The following is a 19,867-nucleotide window of genomic DNA, read 5'->3' on the forward strand; positions in this document are numbered from 1 at the left end:
GCAGAAGAAACCGCCATCGCGCTCGCCATCGCTGACCCACGTATGCGCACAGTCCTCAGCGACTCCAAAAGAGCGATACAAAATTACTCGGCAGGTTTTATCTGCCACCCCGCTGCACGCATCCTTCGCGGCTGCACTCCCGACCATAAGATCAACCTGGTCTGGGTACCCGCCCACGCGGGAAACTCTGGAAACGAAGGGGTCGATCGACTAGCCCGAGGACTAACCAACCGGGCGGCCGGCCCCACGGACCCAGGCGCTCTTGCCGAGGCTCCCCAGACCTTTGCCGAAATTACCAACCTCTACAGAGAGATGAGACGCCAGTTCCCGCCTCCACACCCCGGCTTGAATCGAGCGCAAGCCACCTTGCTCCGCAGGTTGTAGACACACTCCATCCTTAGCCATTCTAGACTTTCACTCATCACAGACGGGGAATACGACCCCGTCTGCCAAAATTGTTATCAGGGAGAAATCGCCACCCAGGCTTACATCCTCTGGGGTTGCGCGGGAAATCCGCCCCCTCGAACCTTACTGCCAGCTCCCTCCGAAGACGGATGGAACCAACTCCTCAGAAGGCAAGACAAGAGCATCCAACTGGCACTCATTTCGTGGGCCCAGGAAGTCGCCCCCACCTGGGGGCCACACCAAGCCCACCTGCCCTAAATCCCGCCAATCTATGGCAATAAAGTTGTTTCTCTCTCTCTCTCGTGGCAGAAAAGGAACACGAAAAGACTAGAAACGGAGCCAAGAGACATACACACTAAATGAATGACCTAGGCTCTACAGTAAAGCGGAGTTGGCGACATGAATGGGAACAGAGGAGGAAGGAGTAGCCCGAAGAGACGCACTTTCGCCTGGCTCGGCAAGCGCCACGACAAAACGACAGCAGGCCGGGGCGTCTGTCGCGGTGAAGAGGCGCCGAGATCACCTTCGCAAACAGCGACCGAGAGCTGGGAAGCGACGTTCATTTCATGCAGTAGCGTTTCCAGCATGTAGTTTAGCCAAGCCATCACCACAAGCCCTTGGACACTTGGCCAAAGAAGCCAGAACACTAAATGAGGTTTCTCTTGAAGTTTCCCTCACGCGGAAGGCGTCCTGGGCGACAGCACGAAATGCAAGCGCAACGAGACAAATTCATAAAAGAGTGTGTAGTGACAACGCTCGATATCTATACATTGCTACAAAACACGACACACTACGCATACATTACTGCAATGTTGTAGTACAGGTGTAGCACGGATTGGAACAGTTTTTAATGCGAGAGCACTATACTTCACTTCACTTTCAACAAGTGACATTTGCTTAAAGTGTCATTTGAGCACTGTCACGCGATGAGCTTTAGTGACACTCGCTGCAGAACGCACTTTCCTCGTAGTGAGTTTGGTGGGCTCACTCCACATCGTCCGACAAGGCGAGCTTGTAGCCTCAACAGCAGTTCTGCGGCATTCAAAAATTTGTTCTGAGAATTAAAAATCTCCATCTTATTTTCTTGATCGCGCCTTTTAATGAAAGCTTGCGCAAATAATGCGCACACTTGAACAGCTACTCTCACTTTGCAGACGACGGCGACCCATTTAGGCCTAATGAGTCCACAGGGTGTGTGTACGCAATTTCGGTGATTGGGGAGAGCGAATTCTCAAGTTTCAGCGAACCCAAATGTACAGCGCGTGTAGTTTTGCTAAAGGTGACCTCAAATCGGCTGTCGCTTACATTACAGGACGCGCACGCACTGAAGCGCCGGTGGGACTTAGACTGCCGCTCAATGTTTTGGGCAGCAGCAACAGTCGCTGCCGTCCCTTGTGGATGACAAATAACGCCGTTTCAATGTATGCGAACGGTCACCGAATGTGCTTCTGCGTAAACTGATCCAAAATGAGGTATTTGTCTCATCGGAGAAAGCAAGGACGATTACCGACAAGCGCCGGACCTACGCGATGTCAGCAACCAGGCTACCAAGTGTTTCCTTGGCGCGCAGTCGCATCGGCGTTTCCTACAATGTTGTCGCACTTTGTAAATAAGCAAGGGTACCACCGTTACAAAAATGAGATTAATTAAGATAACTAATACGTACCTCCAGTATTGTGTCATGCAAACGAGCACTATCAACTAAAGTGGCTGTCTGGGCTTGTTGGTCAGTGATCATGGTTAAAGAATGCAGCGCAAAAGACAAGGACAAACGAAGAAGTGGACAGGACTGGCGCTGTCAGGACAAACGAAGAAGTGTGCAGGACTGGCGCTGTGGACAGCGCCAGTCCTGTCCACTTCTTCGTTTATCCTTGTCTTTTCGCGCTGCATTCTTTAACCATGAGCACTACAGCAGTTTGTACACAGCGATGTAAACAAGAGTACTGGAGTGCAGTCGTCCTCATCGGTGCATTCATGGGTAAATTTTGCGCTTATGCGGCAACTATTCAGTCATGTACTATGGTCTTCAAGCACTCATTTAGCATCTACACAAAAATATTTGCTAAAAGAGAAGGAAAAAAAAAAGCGAACACACATGAAAATGTTACATCTCCGAATGATTGTCTTTGGCTTCGTCACTGGAAAGCCGCAATTAAACTACTTGTTGTGAAGGTATAGGATGCGCAATCAAAGGACGAACCACGAAGAAAGACACAGGGACACACACAAGCGCTTGTGTGTGTCCCTGTGTCTTTCTTCGTGGTTCGTCCTTTGATTGCGCATCCTATACCTTCACAAAATCATGTACCAACTAGGCCCAACCCAAGTTTTGTTGAAACTACTTGTTTTTTTCGGCCTGTTACTGCTTTCTTTTTGTTCTCAACGTACTTCCCTTTCCGTAAGTCCTTTCTCCTTGTGACCACGCTTTATTTAGCCGTTTTAATTGTATAAGCACTGAAGTTGTTTATATAGGGCGAGTGAATGGTAATTACGATTGTTCTCTCTAGCGTCACTCGACTGCAATTGTGTATGCTTTTGCAACTTTTATTCGTTCAGTGAATTTTTTTGTCTTTTTTTTATCCGTTGACTGGAATGTATATCAGCTGAATGCTATTAAAAATTTGTCTAGCAGCACAATGCGGCAGTCGAGTCGAATGACACTCAGTTGGAAGGCGTTCGAAACTCCCGTGTAGCAGGGGTATTACTTGTCACGGATCGTGATGCTTTTTGTCGTTAACATTTTTTCAGATGTGGAAGTAATTCTGAAAATTGACTCGAAGTAACTACATTTGCGAAAAAAATTGTCTTTTGTAGGTATTTGCGCGAAAAAGAAAAGAATTTCTCAAAGGTGCTGCAACATCCCTCGCCACTGCCATCATTTCCAAATGACACCCCTATTTGCCGTGTGACAGCGCGCACCGAAAGTGTCATTCGTTCAAGAGAAGTGCATTTCGCGAAAGTGTCACTAAACCTGCCTGTGCGACAAGGCACTCGGCTCGTTATACGAAAACCCCGACGTAACCAGAAAGCCGTGGCAGGCCAGAATTACCTAGACCAGAAGGCACGCGTGGCAGAGACCCCGCACGCGAGCGACGTCATCATCATCAGTGCCACCCTCCCCTTCCGAGAAGGGCAAGACGACTTCCGTGATGAATGGAAACAGGTTTAGGGGCGCCCCACCGCATTCCTGGGGTCGTTATACAATAGCCCTCACTCGTGTAACAAAGCAGACCAGGCGCAAGATGGGAGCAGCTGGCCCCTCTCCCGCAGGCACTGGGCGAGATGTCACTGTACCGCCTGACTTGCTGTCGTACATGTAAAAAATGGCGTGTCGCCTCCGCGAGATACGCTAGGAAATACGATTCGCCACTGTGGTATTCATGTAAACGCGGCTAGATACTACAAAAAAGGGAAGTTCCCGCCGCGGCCGACCTTAAGCTTTAGGTGAATGAGGTTGCAGTGCTATGGAGCCTTCACCGTCCACTATGTATCGCTCGCGTCTACATCGACAGGCGAGACAGGAAAGCGTGGCCAGAGGCGGCAGACCTCTGCCAATGAAATACGCGGCCAACACAACGCAGGGAAACGTGCGAAGCGAGCTGCTGCAGCGAAGGAACGTTCAGCCCCCAAGTTCCCAGCAACAACTCAGCGAAAAGCAGTCCTCTCGCAGCCACACATCATAAGAATTGCTTAGGTGCCCCTAATTTTTTGTGTGTTTGTATTTCATGTTTTTTTTAGTTATACCCCTAATTTGCGGAGAAATGTCTACGGGCACATGGTTTGCTCTTCAAGACGCGAGAATTGTTATCCATTAACTGTCTCTCCAATGGCGCACTCGGCTACGCATTGTACTAGTTTTATTTGTGTGCACCTTTTTCATAAGATAAATATTCCTCGTTCCACCAAAAAGAAAGAGATGAAGGCCTAATGAACGAAATCCTTTGTGGGAAGTGCCTGACGACCTGCACTGGTGAAACGAAAAGCAGAAAAATAGAATCAACGCAGGAACTTCTTGAGGGAGCGCACGGAGCTACCGGTCATCCAGATTGCAACGACCACAAAGGTACCCTGAGAACACGACCAAAATTTCAGTCCAAGTTTTAAGTGCCAACTCCAAGGGCCCTTCCTGGGCGTACGAGCCCAGCGTCTTCTCTCTTGGCGAACCTCGGCGAGGCGCCGATGTCTGTCCGTGCTAGATATCAGCGCACGGGCGCTCGCGTACGCGTCGGAAGCCGGGTCCGGTTTGCAAAACTCGGAGGACCGCGGGAGTCTCGGTGACTTTTTTTTCATGACTCGAGCTTCTTTCGGGTTCCCCGAACTTTTCTTCGCAGTTTAATGGGTCCTTTCAGCACTCTCCATCCCATTTTCTTCAAGGCTTGAAATTCTTTACCTAGACTCGAGAGGGGGAACGAGCCAGCATCAGGGACATGGAGATGCATGCCCCTTTTCGACGCCCGTTCCAGCGTACGCCAAGAGCGCCGACGCTGAGCGCGTACGCCCAGGATGTGTCGTCGAGGGAAAGAATTTCAAGCCGAGAAGAAAAGGGGTTAGGGGGCGCTGACAGGACGAATTAAACCGCGAAGAAAAGTTCGGGGAACACGAAGCCATGAAAAAAGAAGTCCCGAGAGCCCCGCGGTCCTCCGATTGTTGTCAACCGTACCCCGCTCCCGACGCGTGCGCCAGCGCCCTTGCGCTGGCGCCGATATCTAGCACGGACAGATATCGGCGCCTCGCCATGGTTCGCTGGCGTCTCCTGCATTGCGCATGCTCATACCGGTTCCGGCGTACGCCAAGAGCGCCAACGCTGAGCGTGTACGCCCAGGAAGTGTCGTTTGGAGTTGGGGCTTTACACTGTGGCAATCCACTTCTTATCTTACCCAGAACACAAACACTGGACGAAATTCCAAGACCTGCCTCATGCTGCGCGGAGCGAATCGCGGAAACAAAATAGAGTGAGTGCAAGTGAGTGCATGGTATGACTCACAACAACACAAGGCGTCGCCACGCTTCTTCAAAAGCCCCTTCCCTTCCCTCACGCAACCGGTTGTCCCCGCACCACGTAACAATTGTGCCGTAGAATTCCCAACACTTGTCCATTCATTCCTCACGCGCATCCGAATTCACCTCTGTGTGTTGCGCATTTCCATAACTGCTGAGGTAGGAACCCAAAAGGAAACGTCCACTTCCAAGAGACCTCTCCCGGCATACGTCATCGGCGCACGTGTCTGTGGTGCGGCGGGCAAATCATGGGGCTTCAGACCGGGAGGGGCACCAGGTGCTACTCATACCCTCGTCATTCCAAGGCGTCTCTAATCAGGAGAAGAAAGGCGCCGGGAAAATGATCGACACATACAAAACCAGTTTAGAAGCAAAAGTGCGTGATTTTTCCCACAGGGTATTGTTCCTTTGACGTCATGCTCTTTGACCAGGAGAGTTCCCTTTCTTTATTGCCCATCCTAGCATATGTTCCCAGCTTTCATTCTTTTAAGATTCTTAACATAGTATTTGTATTGGCTTGGGCAGGACTGTTTAGTTGTTCCTTTTCTTCCCCTTCGACATCCTCTGACCTGGCTTTTCGCGATCAATTTTTTATTCGGTTTCATTGCATTTTGAGCAGAAAGATGAATCGTAAAAGAAAGCTGTGAGCGATAACGCAACTAATGTCCTACACTGGTAATATAAAATAATTTTTTTTTAATGATTACTGCACAGCTTCAAGAGTACAGATGCAAACGCTCCTCAAAGGAGGCCCTCAAGCCAATGGCATCAACCGATTGACATGACTTCGCGGCTAATCCTGTTAATCCGCGGTTAAGCCTTTTGCACCTTCCCGCCCCCTGCAATGTAACTGTTGGAGGTGCGGTGGGATTAAGCGCGGCACCATGACAATGGACCGCTGCCATTCGCTGGAGTGTCTGCTTTGTCTGGCATTTGCCACTGAATTCTTGAGCTGTATCCGACTGTATGCAATCTCCCGACAGGCAGCGTAGCAATATGCTTCAGCCGCTATACTTACCAGTTATATGTGCCATTTATAAACTGGTTTCTTGCCGAGGCCCATATAAGAGCGCTTTTCCGTAGGACGGAAGCCGACAAAATTAAGTTCACCACTTTCTTCGCAACAATTAAACAAAGTTGGTGATATCTCGTGGTATAAGGGAACTTCGGTGACTCAAAAGCGCAGCCTCATTTCTGCAGTGATACCCCACAGATAGGATCCTGGCTATACGTCATGCATGCATATGAAAGAAGTTTGAATGAAATAACACCAAAAAGAAGTCGCCTATAGCTGTTTTTTTTAAATGTACGAATGGTTATAATGCGTGAAATTGTTCATTGACACTAATATATTTTCGAGGTCTTGAAACGAAAACTCTTTATTAAAATCGGTTGACAAAAAAAAGGCTCTGAACACTGGTTAAAACCCCAAGTCCAAACCCCAGTCACCTTATTCCGACAGCGCGACAAATCACTAATTTGAAAGCATCACAGATGGAAGCGACAGTTGACCTTCTAATCAGACGCCATCTGCTTCTAGACATAATTCTGTATTATTTCCGACGACATGTAATAAGCTGAACAGGTACAGAACGTCTCAGAGTAAAGCTCCGTCAAACTTCTGACATCATCATTAAGAGAATAAACTTAAACATTTCCATCCGACAATACTTTTTGATGCCGGCCGCCTGGCTGCCGCTATGCTCTTCCAAAGTAAAAGAATAGCCAAATTAAAATGAGCTAGCTCTCATATCCTATTCTACCATGATCACAGACGCAAATAAACATTTTGAATAATAGCACAGGGCTGACAATTCGCGAAGTTGCTCCACTACAAACATTACGAACACCCACGGGTACTTTTTGTTGCTACGTTAATTTTCATCCTAATAACTTTCTTTGTTTAAAACACCGGTTCATACACTAGGTTCGAACTCTCGCATGTGTTCTTTTCTACAAGGCATAAGTTTCTTGACAAAAAGATAATCATCAAAATGGACGGAAATTCATCACTTTCAACCATTTCTGCAGCGTAACTAGCTACCAGGCGCCATCTTTCATATGTTAGGCAATACCAGGCTTCAGACAAAAAGGCCTCGGGAATCTCCTGGATCAAAGGTATGACAGATCGACACACACCATTTTAAACAGCATATGTTAGAGTACCCAAAACCAGGGGTCATTTTCGATATCTATCTGTGTTACGGCGCTATACAGTTTTAAAGTCTGAAAAATGGGCAAAATTTGGCCCCATCCGATAGGCAGCATGGTATAATATTCAAACGCGCAGGGCCGCTCGTGTATTAATAGCACAGAGCTGAAACTTCGGCACATTCCTCAGCTAAGTCTATATTATACAAATCCCCGGGTCATTTTTGTAGGTGCTTTTGTTCAGGTTTTACAATTTTTTTTTGTACCCCTTCCCATTCAGTTACGCGCCGTGTCGCCGCAGCTGCCGACAGGTGGCGCAAGTAGTACATGTCCCGCAAAGCTGGGCATGGGAGGGGGGTTGCTCATTCTGGTTTCTTCAAAATTTTCACAGGGCTGAAGTTGTTTTTCAGTTCTCTTCTCTAGAATGTCAGATGATGGCTTTAGACATTGTAATTGCAGGGTGCTCTCCCTTCTCATTGGTGAACGTTTGTTTCCCATGTGGTGTGCAGGATACCAGGCCTCTTGATCTTCTACTAGTCAATTGCCAGAAGTGAGTTCTGTTGGCAGGCGACTTGAATTCGCGCCATATATCGTGGGGATATAAAACAGACCCCTACGGCAAACACCTTTGGGATTGGGTTACAGATAACAACCTTACGTGCATGAATTCGGGTTTGGCCCCCTTTCTTCGTGCTCAAACCGTATCTGTATTAGATTTAACTTTCTCCACCCCTTGTGTTCCTGTTCTGAATTGGTCGACAGTTGATTGTGGTACATCTAGTGATCACATACCTATTGTTTTTGAGGTTAATTGCCGCTTAACTCCAGCGTCTTCATAGTTGAGGTCATGTATTAATTATAACCAGCTTCAGTTTACTTTGCGCTCTACTCTTGCATCAACGATTAGTTCTGACGACGAACATAATTCGAAAGACATTTGCTTGGCTATTGAGGAATACCGTAAAAAGTCTGAATTCCTGGTGCGTGCATCAAAAGGGACCAGTTCAGCTAGGTGGTAGAATGCAGATTGTTCACGGGACTACAGACGCAGAAAGGCTGCATGGAAGAAGCTCCTCCACAATCAGTGCCCGAAAAATTGGCGTGATTATAAGTTTTTTGCAGCCACTCTTAAAGGCACGATTTCACGAGTGAAAGACGATCATGAATCTGGGCATTTCGATTTCCTAACGAAATCGGGAAACCGACGTGCCCTTTTCAGGTTTTTAAACTCGCGGAAAAAATACCGGCTCCAGGTAATTTTCTCTCATGTGTCCTGACTCCGCAGGAAGCAATCGAAACCGTTGAAACCATTGCCAAAGGATTAGAGAAGCGTTTCTCGTCTGTACTTCCTTTGCGCTCCGTGTTTGTAGCGTCAGTGGATCAGATTAAGCATGACCCCCAGGTTACCCTATCAGAACTTTCCCCTATAGTGATGAGGTTACCATCCGCTGCTCCTGGACCTGATAGGGTAACGTCAAAAATTATAAAGATCCTCTTTGAGGAGTGCCCTAACTCTTTATTACAGCTTGTAAATAATTCCATCAAGCATGCTTGGATTCCCCCTGAATGGAAACTCGCCAAAGTGATTCCTTTACAAATAATGGCGGCGGCTATTCTCTGGAAAATATTAGACCTACTTCATTGGCATCCAATGTGGTTAAATTAATTGAAAGGGTATTGCTCCTACGTGTTCCAGAGTTTGTGGACCGTGTGAATATCCTCACTCACTGCCGGACGAGAACCGGCGTATTCAGCATGGTACGGCCGATGGCACCTCAGTCGCCCTATTAGACACTGGGATCGCCATAGGAATCAAAAGAAACCGAGATCTACCGCCGGTAGAGGCGGAGGAGATTGCAATAGCCATTGCCATTGCAAGACCAGGCGTGAAACACGTCGTCAGCGATAGCAAAGCGGCGGTTAGGAATTTTAGCAAGGGTAGAGTCAGCAATCGTGCTGGCAAAATTCTGAACGAGTCGTCTCTCGCCGAAAGCGTGACTATAATCTGGACCCCAGCACACGCCGGTCTCGCCGGCAGCGAGGCTGCCCACATGCTCGCCCGCTCCTAGCTACCTCGGGGTGCTGCGGACGCCTCCACATCATCATCTAAAAGCAAAGAAAGTATTGGTACGCTTAGGGATGTAACGGAAAATCTGAAGAAAGACCGGAGGATATATCCGCCACCGGATAGATCCCCGAGTAAAAAGGAGTCGTACGACTGGAGAAGACTCCAAGCTCGAAATTTCTTCTCACCCCTGTGGAGGAGTTGGACGGGTGCCAGAGGGCGGAAGAGGGACAGTGCAGAAACCGAAATTTGTAAATTTTGCGGCCACGTGGCAGCATTAGATCACATAATTTGGAGATGCGTTCGTGCCCCAGGGCGCAACGCGATTAAAACTAGCGATGAATGAGAGACCACGCTGAGAAGCTCCGACGACAAAACTCAGCGCTTCGCCGTCCGCCTGGCGGCCGAGGCTGAAGACCTCTCGGATGTCCTCCGGCCGCGGTGCGACAGACTGCTTCCCCGGACGCCTGCGTGCGGACCCGGAGGTGGCTGCCGCGCCATATTCGGCGGACATAAATGTTCTTCCTCCTCCTCAGTCACTGTCAAATCGAATTCCGTCGAAAATGTTCCATATGGAATGCACATGTTGACCTCGAGAGTCGAATTCTCCTTGCGCGGCGTCAAAAAATGCATGCTGCTTTGGTTACGACAGTGTGGAACGCACCATATTATTGCAAAGACTGCAAACTTTGCAGTGTCCACAGTACTTAATTGCTTCGATAGGAGCGTTCCTAGATAACAGGCAGTTTTATTGTTAACTCCATGGTGTCAACTCTGGAAGGTATAAACAAACTAGAGGTGTTCCTCAGGGGGCAATCCTTTCACCTATACTCTTTAACATTCTACTGAGCCCTATTCCCAGCCATCACCAAATTCGCACGTACGTCTATGCGGACGACAATGCATTTTTCTCGGCTGCTCCTGACATTCAGTCTCTTTACGTGCGTCTGCAATCGTACCTGAACTTGCTTGAAAGTTCGTTGTGTGGCCTACGACTCACCTTAAATGTTAACAAATGTGCTATCCTTGTTTTCCCTCTCCAAGATACTGTTGTTCTGTCTCTAACTTGCCAGCGACAAATTATTCCCCAAGTTCAGTCTTTAAAATATCTTGGTGTCATTTATGACGACAAGCTCACATGGCGCTCTCACATTGATCATGTTGCAGCGAAAGGCACTCGTGCTGTGGGCATGTTGCGTAGATTAAGTAATCCCCGGTCTGGAATGCGGAGAGATGCGCTTTTAATGATTTATGTTATGTACGTCCGACCAATGTTAGAAGTTGGAACAGTGGTGTTTTCTGGTTCAGCTGCTTACAAAATTCGCCCGCTCGTTCTTTTAGAGCGGGAAGCTCTTCGGTTGTGCCTTGGCCTCCCTATATTTGTAGCTAACCACGTGCTTTACCTTGAAGCACGAATTCCACCTTTAGTATCTAGATTTAAGTTTCTCACTGTTCAGACGTACCTCACGATATATGACTCAAGTTTCCACCGTTCCTCGTCTGTGCTTTGTTGCCAGCCGACCTTCTTTTTTGGAATCCACTGGCCTCGATTTCATACCCCGCAGGTAGTACTGGTAGAAAATTTACTTCACCCGTTAAATGTACTCCTGTCTGACATACTTCCGACACAAAACAGTGGGCCTTCCGTGAAAATTGTCTATGATGACATTTTCCCGAAGAATGCAAAGCATTTACCATCAAGCATTTTAAATGGATTATTAGAAGACCATTTACAAAGCCTACCTGTTACCATCATGATTGCTACTGACGCCTTCCAATGCAATGAAAAATCTGGGGTGGGAATATATTGCCCGCTTCTAGATTGGTCTTTTTCTGTGCGTCTTCCGGATTTCACCCCAATTTTCCAAGCGGAGTTTCTGGCGGTGGTGCTTGCTCTTCGCAAACTAGACCCTTCTTTCTCCGCAGTGGCTGTCATTACAGACTCCTTTTCTTTGTGCTCGTCCCTTGCTTCAGCTACGGATTCTCCAACCCTAAACATCTTCTTATCATCATTTCCTCCACACTTGAGCCTTTTACATATGATATGGGTACCAGTGTGACAGTCAATGAAGTGGCTGATAGGTTGGCAAAAGCGTCCCTCAATGGCCCCGTGCTACCTATCCTCCCGGCTACAGCGTACATCACAGCAGCGAGGTTTCGGAGAAGTATTTGGTTAGGCATTACATCTGTATCAATTTTAAGATCTGATGATTTCCTGCATCTTCAGTATCCGTGCAGCAGGAAATCATGCCATTCACGACAGCTTGAAGTCTCTCTAACTAGGCTGCGCTGCCGGATCCCCCCACCCCGCTTAAATTTTGATGTGCACAGGTCTGGTTTGGCGCTTTCTCCTGTCTGCGCATTCTGTGGTGAACAAGAATCAATAGACCATTTTTTTGTTGTTTTGTGGACGCTTCACCACGATGAGACGATGATTTTTAGAGCAACCACTGCAACAGCTTGGCCTTAGTTTGAGCAGCTTGATCATATTGTCATTTGGTGCCACCATTCTTGGTTACAGCCACAGGACTTTTTACCGCCATTCAAAATTTTTTACTGGAACCTAATCGGGTACCTTGCTAATATTTTTTTTCCTCTGATCATTACAATTTTTTTCTGTTACTATTATTATTATTTTTATTTATTTATTTATTTTTCAACTCCCTCTGCTACAGATCTTGCAGAGTCCATCTCCTGCGTGCGTTATGTATTTCCCGTTTCTTTTGGGTCTTTCTGCCTTCTGTTGATTTTTTTCTTCCCCAGCATTCTGTTATTTCTATTTATTACTTAATTTATTTATTTATTTTCCCAAGAAAGCAAAACAAAGAAATCACAAAAACCCTCTACGCACCCCTCTCCTTGGCCGATCCCCCTGTGTGGGTATGCGCCGTTCTAGAAGGGCAGAGGGGACGCATCGTAAAAAACCAACGCTTAAGAACACGGACAGAAGACAAGGTGAAAAAGACTGACGGCGCTAACAGATTGAGCACCGTCAGTCTTGTTCACCTTGTCTTCTGTCCGTGTTCTTAAGCGCTGGTTTTTTACGATGGATCACCACCAACTCGCCCAATCATCAGTCTTCTAGAGGGGGGACGACAGCGCTCAGTGACCACCTATCCGCTATCAAGGAGTAGCCAGACGTATCACCGTGGTGTTTGTTTTATGTTTGTTCTTTTTCCACGAGTGCCAGTGATGCATTGCATAAATTTGGGCGCTTCGCATGCAAAATAAATCAGTTGCAGTACGGTGCTTTGTGGTGTGTGTCTTCTTTCAGTCCTCGTTTCATTCTCGTGCGCTCGTTAAAATTTTTGAGATGTGTAACCAACTAGCCCGCCAGTTCGTCCTGAGCAAATTCATCACCTTCGCCAGGTCCTCTAAATAAACCCCCTTGTTACAATTGGCGGCGGTTGCGGGGCACCTGAACCCGCGAGAGCGACCTGGAACTTCGTTCCCGCAAGTTGCCAGCGACAGGGACCGCTACAATGGCGAAGCCTGGTCAAGCCTCCGCGCCCTCAGCATCTTCCAATGTGTGCAGCGGACCAATACGCCAACGTGACCCTCCCATTTACAGCGGCACTGACGAGCAAAACATCGAAGACTGGCTCGGCGCTTATGAGCGCGTGAGTATGCACAACAAATGGGAGGACGTGCTCAAGCTCAATAACCTTATTTTTTATTTGACACAAGTAGCCAAGCTGTGGTTCACGAACCACGAAGCAGCACTTCCCTTACTGGACGACATTCAAGACACGCTTCACGGACGTTTTCGGTCGCCCGGCGGTACGCAAACTTCGCGCCTAGCACCGCTTGCGCGGACGTGCACAGCAGTCGGGCGAGACGTTTATCAGTTACATCGAGGACGTTGTTGACCAGTGCCATTGAGTGAATGCTTCGATGCCCGAGAGCGACAAAATTACACACATCCTAAAGGGCATCGATGAATCTGCTTTTCACATGCTGCTGCCCAAGGATCCCCGCACTGCCGCCGATGTGATTGTTGTATGCCAAAGTTTCGACGAACTACGGCGGCAGCGGATCCTCGTCAGACGCTCGCTCAGACGAAAAGCTTGTCGAGTTTGACAGGTGGCGTTAATTCCACGCTACTGCATCAAATTCAAGACTTCGTACGTGAGGAGGTCGCGCGGCAGCTTTCCATGCTTCCATCCGCCCAGGAGTCATCTCCGCTTGCTCCCGCAATACGTCATGTTATCCAGGAGCGCGTTGCGGAAGCTGTTCCTCGTGCTTGCCAGCCAAGCCCACCGGCTACCCCGCTCACGTACGTCGAAGCCGTTACACGCTCTCCAGGCTGCTTCCCCTCCTACCCACCGCAGGCTCGGACGTCTGCTCCTCTCCCCGTTGTGCCGCCAGCCATTACCCGCTGGCGCACTTCAGACAACCGCCCTGTGTGTTTCGCCTGCGGCATCACCGGCCAGGTCGCGCGGCACTGCCGACGCCGCACGCTCCCGCTTTGCGATCCACCGCGACTAGACTACTATGCTCCCCGGTATGGTGCTTCCCGGTCTTACCAACCTTCCGACTCTTCGTCACCTCCGTTCACAACAGCCCGTCCGCTCTACACCACACGCCGGTCCCCGTCACCTCGTCGCCGCTCGCTTTCTCCGATGCGCCGCTGTACCAGCCCTACACCTCCGGAAAACTATTAGCTGCAGATCCCGAGGCAAGAACTGCATTTGTGCCGAAATTTTCAAGTCCTAGTACGTCGCCAGCTAATGTTGTTGATCTTCGTGTCGAAAGCGTTGCTACCCACGCCCTTGTTGACACTGGAGCCGCCGTTTCCGTCATCGCTGCTCATCTTTGCCATCCACTGCGAAAAGTAACCGCTCCGCTACCTGGTGTTTCACTTCGAACTGCAGCAGCGCACCCTATCGAGCCGTTAGCTGTGTGTACTGCTCGGATCTACATACAGGACGCAATGTATATTGTCGAATATGTTGTGCTGCCCTCATGCTCATATGACGTCATATTAGGCTGGGATTTCTTGTCTCAGCACCACGCCGTAATAGGCCTGATTCTCACAGCCGGTCTCCTCTCCGGCGCGGCGGCGACGGAGCCGGGAACCGCGGCCGCAACGGAACGGATTTGTGTTCTAATCGAAACAGGCGCCGGACACCGGCAAACCAGTTTGGGCGGGCGCTCGCTGCTCCCACGTGACTCTACGTCAGTGCCTTTTTTTTTCTTCCGCGCGAAAGAAAAAAACGCTACTCGGCAGTGAAAGTCGTCTGTCGTCTGCTTGCGCTTTGGTTCGCTTGGCTCTTATCGGAGAAAAAAAACGATGCGATCTCGCAAGCGGTGGAAAAAGTTTGAAGTTAGTTTATTAACTCTACGCAACTCCCCTGTTTTTGCAGCGAAACACCACAGGTACAGCACCAAAACAAATATATATGAGTATAGCAAGCTACTTTTAAAGCCGCTGCAGAAATGATTGCTGCACTCACAGTATTCAGGCCGATATGCGCGAAATTGAACATATGTAGGGTGTTAATGAACTCTGTTATCAATGCAAAAGAATTTAAACGGCTAAAAAAACAATGAGGCCACAAGAGCTAGCAACGGGTGAACAGAATTGTTTTTTTCTGCTCTTTTCGTTATCTGCGCAGTTACCTCTCTCGCCCCTTTCTCCTTTCTTCACCTGGATGGTTCCCCTTTGCATCAGCCATCCCTTTACTTCGCTTTAAACCTGGCAACAGTTTTCGTCCCCCACTTCGTTACCCTCCCGAACTCCCTCTGTTCGTCATGGCCCACGGGCCGTGTTTTTTTTTTTTTTTGTCAAGGTTTTTTCTACCTTATGGCTCGCCTCTGAACTGTTGAGCCACATGTTCCTCACCGTTTCAACATCCCAGGCTTTTCCTGATTTGGGGTGTCTTGGGTTTGCGAGCTTCTTGTAGCATGCAAGCGGAGTGCTGCAGCCGGCGCTGTTTGTGAACAGGCTTTTCCTTCTGGGCTAAATGTGAACGAGTGTGTTGACCCGGCATGCCGTTTTCTGTATTTCTCTGTGCGTGGAGTGAACCTCAGTTGTTAGCCACAGTGCGGCTGGCTGGTGTTCGGTGATAGCGCCAAAGCTCTAAAGTCGGAACATCAGCGGTTCAAAAAAAAAAAACGGGCGTGCGCAGAAACGCCACCGGACAGAACGAATACTGCTAGCGGTATTTAGGCAACAGACACGGCAAGGCTATTTCGCGTCAAAAAAAAAAAAATGATTGCTCTAAAAAAAAAACAAAAAACATGGACGTCAGGAAGTTCTCTTGGAAAAGGTTTTGGTGCTGTCTTTTCACTCTTCTAACTGATTACTTGAAAAAAGTGTCAATTTAAAATTTGTAGGTCACTTTGACAAACGGCCGGCTAGAGTGTTCGCAACAAAGTATCGTCCGAGTAATTTTTTCTTAAAGCTCTAAAAGATAGCGCATGAAATTGAAATACATAACAGTGATGCTACTTGAGCGTCCCAGAAAAAAAAAGAAAACATTTATCGTATATCCCACGCCTAGTGCAAACACAATGCTCATTCGGAGACCCGTTTTGGCTCGAACACCTCGTATATTGCCATATGAAATAAAAGTGTCATCCGCTCTCTGCTCCTCGACAGCGGGCGCTTTTCGGGGCGCAAGGCGCGTGCATCTCCCGGCGGAGAGTAAAAAAAATGAGCAGGCTTTTTGTTTTTTCTCCCTGCCCGCGCACCCGCGCATCGCTGCCGCCGCCGACGCTCGCCAGCGCCATCTCTTGGTCGCAGCAAGCAAGCCGCGGGTGACGTGCAGCGAGCTCGCGCTGTGACTGGCTCGCTCTCCGTGGGGGCGGGCTCCGTCGCCGCCGCTCGACGGAAACGTAGAGCAGGACCCGGCGGCACCGGTCACCCGATTTGGGGGGGAAAACGGTCCAAATGCAGCCCCCTCCGTCGGCTACCGGCGTGACGGAGGCGACGGAGCAAGCCAAAAACCGGCTGTGAGAATGTGGCCATAGACTGCGCTCGCACTCAAGTTGAGTTATCTGTATTTTCTGAACTACCACTGGCCACCGCTGCGCCTGTCTTTGACAAACTGTGTTCTCGAAGAGATCGACGTGCCTACGCTTTCTACAGTCCTGTTCACCTCATCCGGCGTTTTTGTTTCCCGCCATTCACTTCTACTGCCCTTTGCTGTACTCATCGTTGAACACTGCGTCACCTGCTTGCGTGTTTCTAACCACCCGAAGACTCCCGACGGATTACATTGTTACGAAGACGACGAAGCTGACAGTGGCGCGAGACGGAGCGCTCGCGCTAGGCCAGCGGCCATTAAATCATCTTATCCATCGTTCAACAAGCCTCACTCTTCGGCTGGCCGCAACGCAACATTTGGTGGAGGTGCGGGGAGCCCTTCATCGCCATCTTGGTCCCGGAGCTTCGGCGTCCTGCGCCTGCCGTGGACGTCGGCCGTGAGTACCTGGTCCGCCCCGCACGGCGGTGCCCCAGCCCACCCTACCTAAACCGACCTCGCCCCCCCCCCCTCCCCTGAACCATACGACACGACGAACTGATGACGTTGCCGCGACCATAATGACCCGACCGACCCGGGACCCTGCCCCTCCCGTTCGGTGCGTCCGGGGACCTCGGCCGTCGGCTCCTGGCACCCTGCGGCCCGGATGCTTCGTGGATCGGGACTCGTACGCCTATCATCACATCCACCGTGGCGGCCAGCACTTCATCACCCTGCCACTTCTTTTTTGCCCTGGAAGCCACCGCTGAATCACGCATCCCTTCGTCCATGCCTTCTCCAGTTTACGATCGGGACGGTCGCTCGGTGGCCCCGGGTAATGTTACGAAGACGAAGCTGCCAGTGGCGCGGGACGGAGCGCTCGCGCAAGGCCAGCGGCCATTAAATAATCTCTTATCCATCGTTCAACACGCCTCAATCTCCGGCTGGCCGCCACGCAACAATATGAATTCAATGTCATGCCGTTCGGGTTGTGCCACGCCCCCGCCAGATTTGAACGCCTGATAGACACCATTTTGCGCGACTTGAAATGGAGAACCTGCCTCTGTTACCTAGATGACATTTTTGTCTTCTTGCCTGACTTCGAAAGTGTTTTGAGGCGGGTAAGATGTGTTTCGAAGTGCCTCTCTGACGCTAGCCTTCAACTTAAATGAGTGCTGCTTTGCCGCACGCCAATTGACTATTTTGGGTCACTTAGTCTGCAAAGATGGCGTGCTTCCTGACCCGTCGATATTGCGGCCTGTTGCCGATTTCCCGAAGCCGACGACTGCGAAACAACAACACAGTTTCATTGGCGTCTGTTCTTATTTCCGTCGCTTTATACGGAACTTCGCTTCCATCGCCGCGCCCTTAACCAAATTTCTGACCGCTAAATCTGAGCTGTCTCACTGGTCTCGGATTGCGACCAAGCCTTCAACACACCGTGGGCTCTTCTGACATATCCGCCCATACTGCGCCATTTTGACCCCGCCGCACCCACTGAGGTGGACACTGATGCCAGCGGCGCCGGTCTCGGTGACGTGCTCGCTAAACGAAAAGACGGATTTGATGAATACGTCGTCCTCGTATGCCAGCCGGACTTTTTTTATGAAGGCGGAGACCAACTACACAGTAACGGAAAAAGAGTGTCTAGCCATTGTCTGGACAATTAAAAATTTCGCCCTTACTTGTATGGCCGCCCGTTCGACGTCGTCACGGACCACCATTCGCTGTATTGGTTATCATCACTCAAGGATCCCACAGGACGCCTTGCTCGATGGGCTCTCCGACTCCAAGAATACGACCTCCGTGTTGTCTACCGGTCTGGCAGGAAACATCCTGACGCGGATGCTTTGGCCCGCTCTCCTATCCCGCTACCACACCTCTTCGACGCCTTCATCATCCGAGGCTCTGTTGTCTTCTCTATGCTTCAGCGACATGATCTCTGAGCAGCAAAAAGATCCCTGGGTCACCTCCCTTCAGGCTTACTTGTCTCAACCTTCGCCGCATTCAGCACCTCGAGCTCTCCGTCGCCAAGCGCCACACTTCGCCGTTCGAGATCAACTGCTGTATGCCGCAACAACCTCCCCGACGGGCGAAAGTGGTTACTTGTGGTTCCACGCCATCTGCGATCTGAATTTTGTGCATTCTATTAATACAGCCCTCACTGCGCTCATGCCGGTGTATTCAAGACGCAGGAACGACTTGGCCTCCGTTTCTACTGGCGAGGCATGTATTCCTACTGTGAGCAATTTATTCGCCTTCGTCGTCGTCGCCTCTCTGGCTGCGACTTCATTCTCTTTCACCTGAAGATTTCCATCGTCATCGCTTGGGGCGGTTCGCTTGGAACCCGTCTCTGGCAGAGGGCTAGAATAAACGTCCTACGTGAAGTCTTCCCTTACACGTGGTGGAGGGGCTCCTTGGATTACCCGTATCCTCTTTCTACGCTTGCCCCTGGAGCTGCGTTCCGGTCGCCGCTTGTGTACTCTCACCGCCATGTCTCAAGAGGAGAACGTCGCCGGCCCAGGTCCCTCCCGCTCGACATCTGCTGCCCCCGCAACTTCGACCGTGAGCAGCCGTCAACGCGACCCTCAGACGTTTGCTGGCCTCCGCGGCGACGACGTCGACGACTGGCTTGACAACTACGACCGCGTGAGTTCTTTCAACCGCTGGGACAACCCCCTTAAACTGCTTAATGTGTCCTTTTATTTGACTGACGTCGCACGCACATGGTTCTTGAATCATGAAACGGATATCCCAGACTGGACAAATGTCAAGCAGCAGTTGCGACAGATTTTTGGCTCTCTGGCTGTTCGCTTTGAAGTAGCCAAGAAAAAGCTCGCTGACCGAACCTGCACCTCCTGCTCCGTCATCTGCTGGAGCTGGCCTTCGCAGCATGATTAAAGAAGAGCTGGCGTCGATCACTTGCTCTCTGGCACCCGACACTCCTGCTCCTCGCCCAACACCCACGTACGCTCAGGTCGCTGCCATGCCACCTGTCTATGGCCCGCCTCCGACGCCAGAGCCGCCACGTCATCATGTCACAGCTTTGGCCCCTCCAACCTCAACGCTCTTGTTCTACACGCCCTGGCGCCCCAACCGCCCGATTTGTTATTATTGCGGTTTCCGGGGCCATAGTTCCCGCTTCTGCCGTCGGCGCCTTCAAGACGAACGCCGCGGGTATGAAGCCTTCGAAAGCGCCTATACACCTAGTGGTCCCTCTCATCAGCGCCTTTCCTTCACGGAATCTTCCGGACGTTCTTCTTCACCCTCCTCCAGTTCT

At 50.0% G+C, this 19,867-nt stretch overlaps 1 protein-coding gene across 4 annotated transcripts in view; it reads right to left on the reverse strand.

Moving 5' to 3' along the window:
• LOC149371177 (uncharacterized) overlaps window positions 1-19,867 on the reverse strand; it is a 165,752-nt gene that overhangs the window by 47,220 nt on the left and 98,665 nt on the right. Inside the window, exon 3 of one of the 4 annotated variants that reach the window (XM_089564812.1) lies at window positions 182-2,543. The exons of the other annotated variants lie outside the window; for them this stretch is intronic. Within the exon in view, the coding sequence (XP_089420938.1) occupies window positions 2,541-2,543 (3 nt within the window). The 3' untranslated portion in view covers window positions 182-2,540. Of the gene's footprint in view, window positions 1-181; window positions 2,544-19,867 lie in introns of those variants that run through there. 4 annotated transcript variants of the gene reach the window in all.

This window comes from Amblyomma mixtum, chromosome 1, assembly GCF_055824585.1.
Source record: "Amblyomma mixtum isolate Tamu chromosome 1, ASM5582458v1, whole genome shotgun sequence".
Classification (NCBI taxonomy): Eukaryota; Metazoa; Arthropoda; class Arachnida; order Ixodida; family Ixodidae; genus Amblyomma; species Amblyomma mixtum.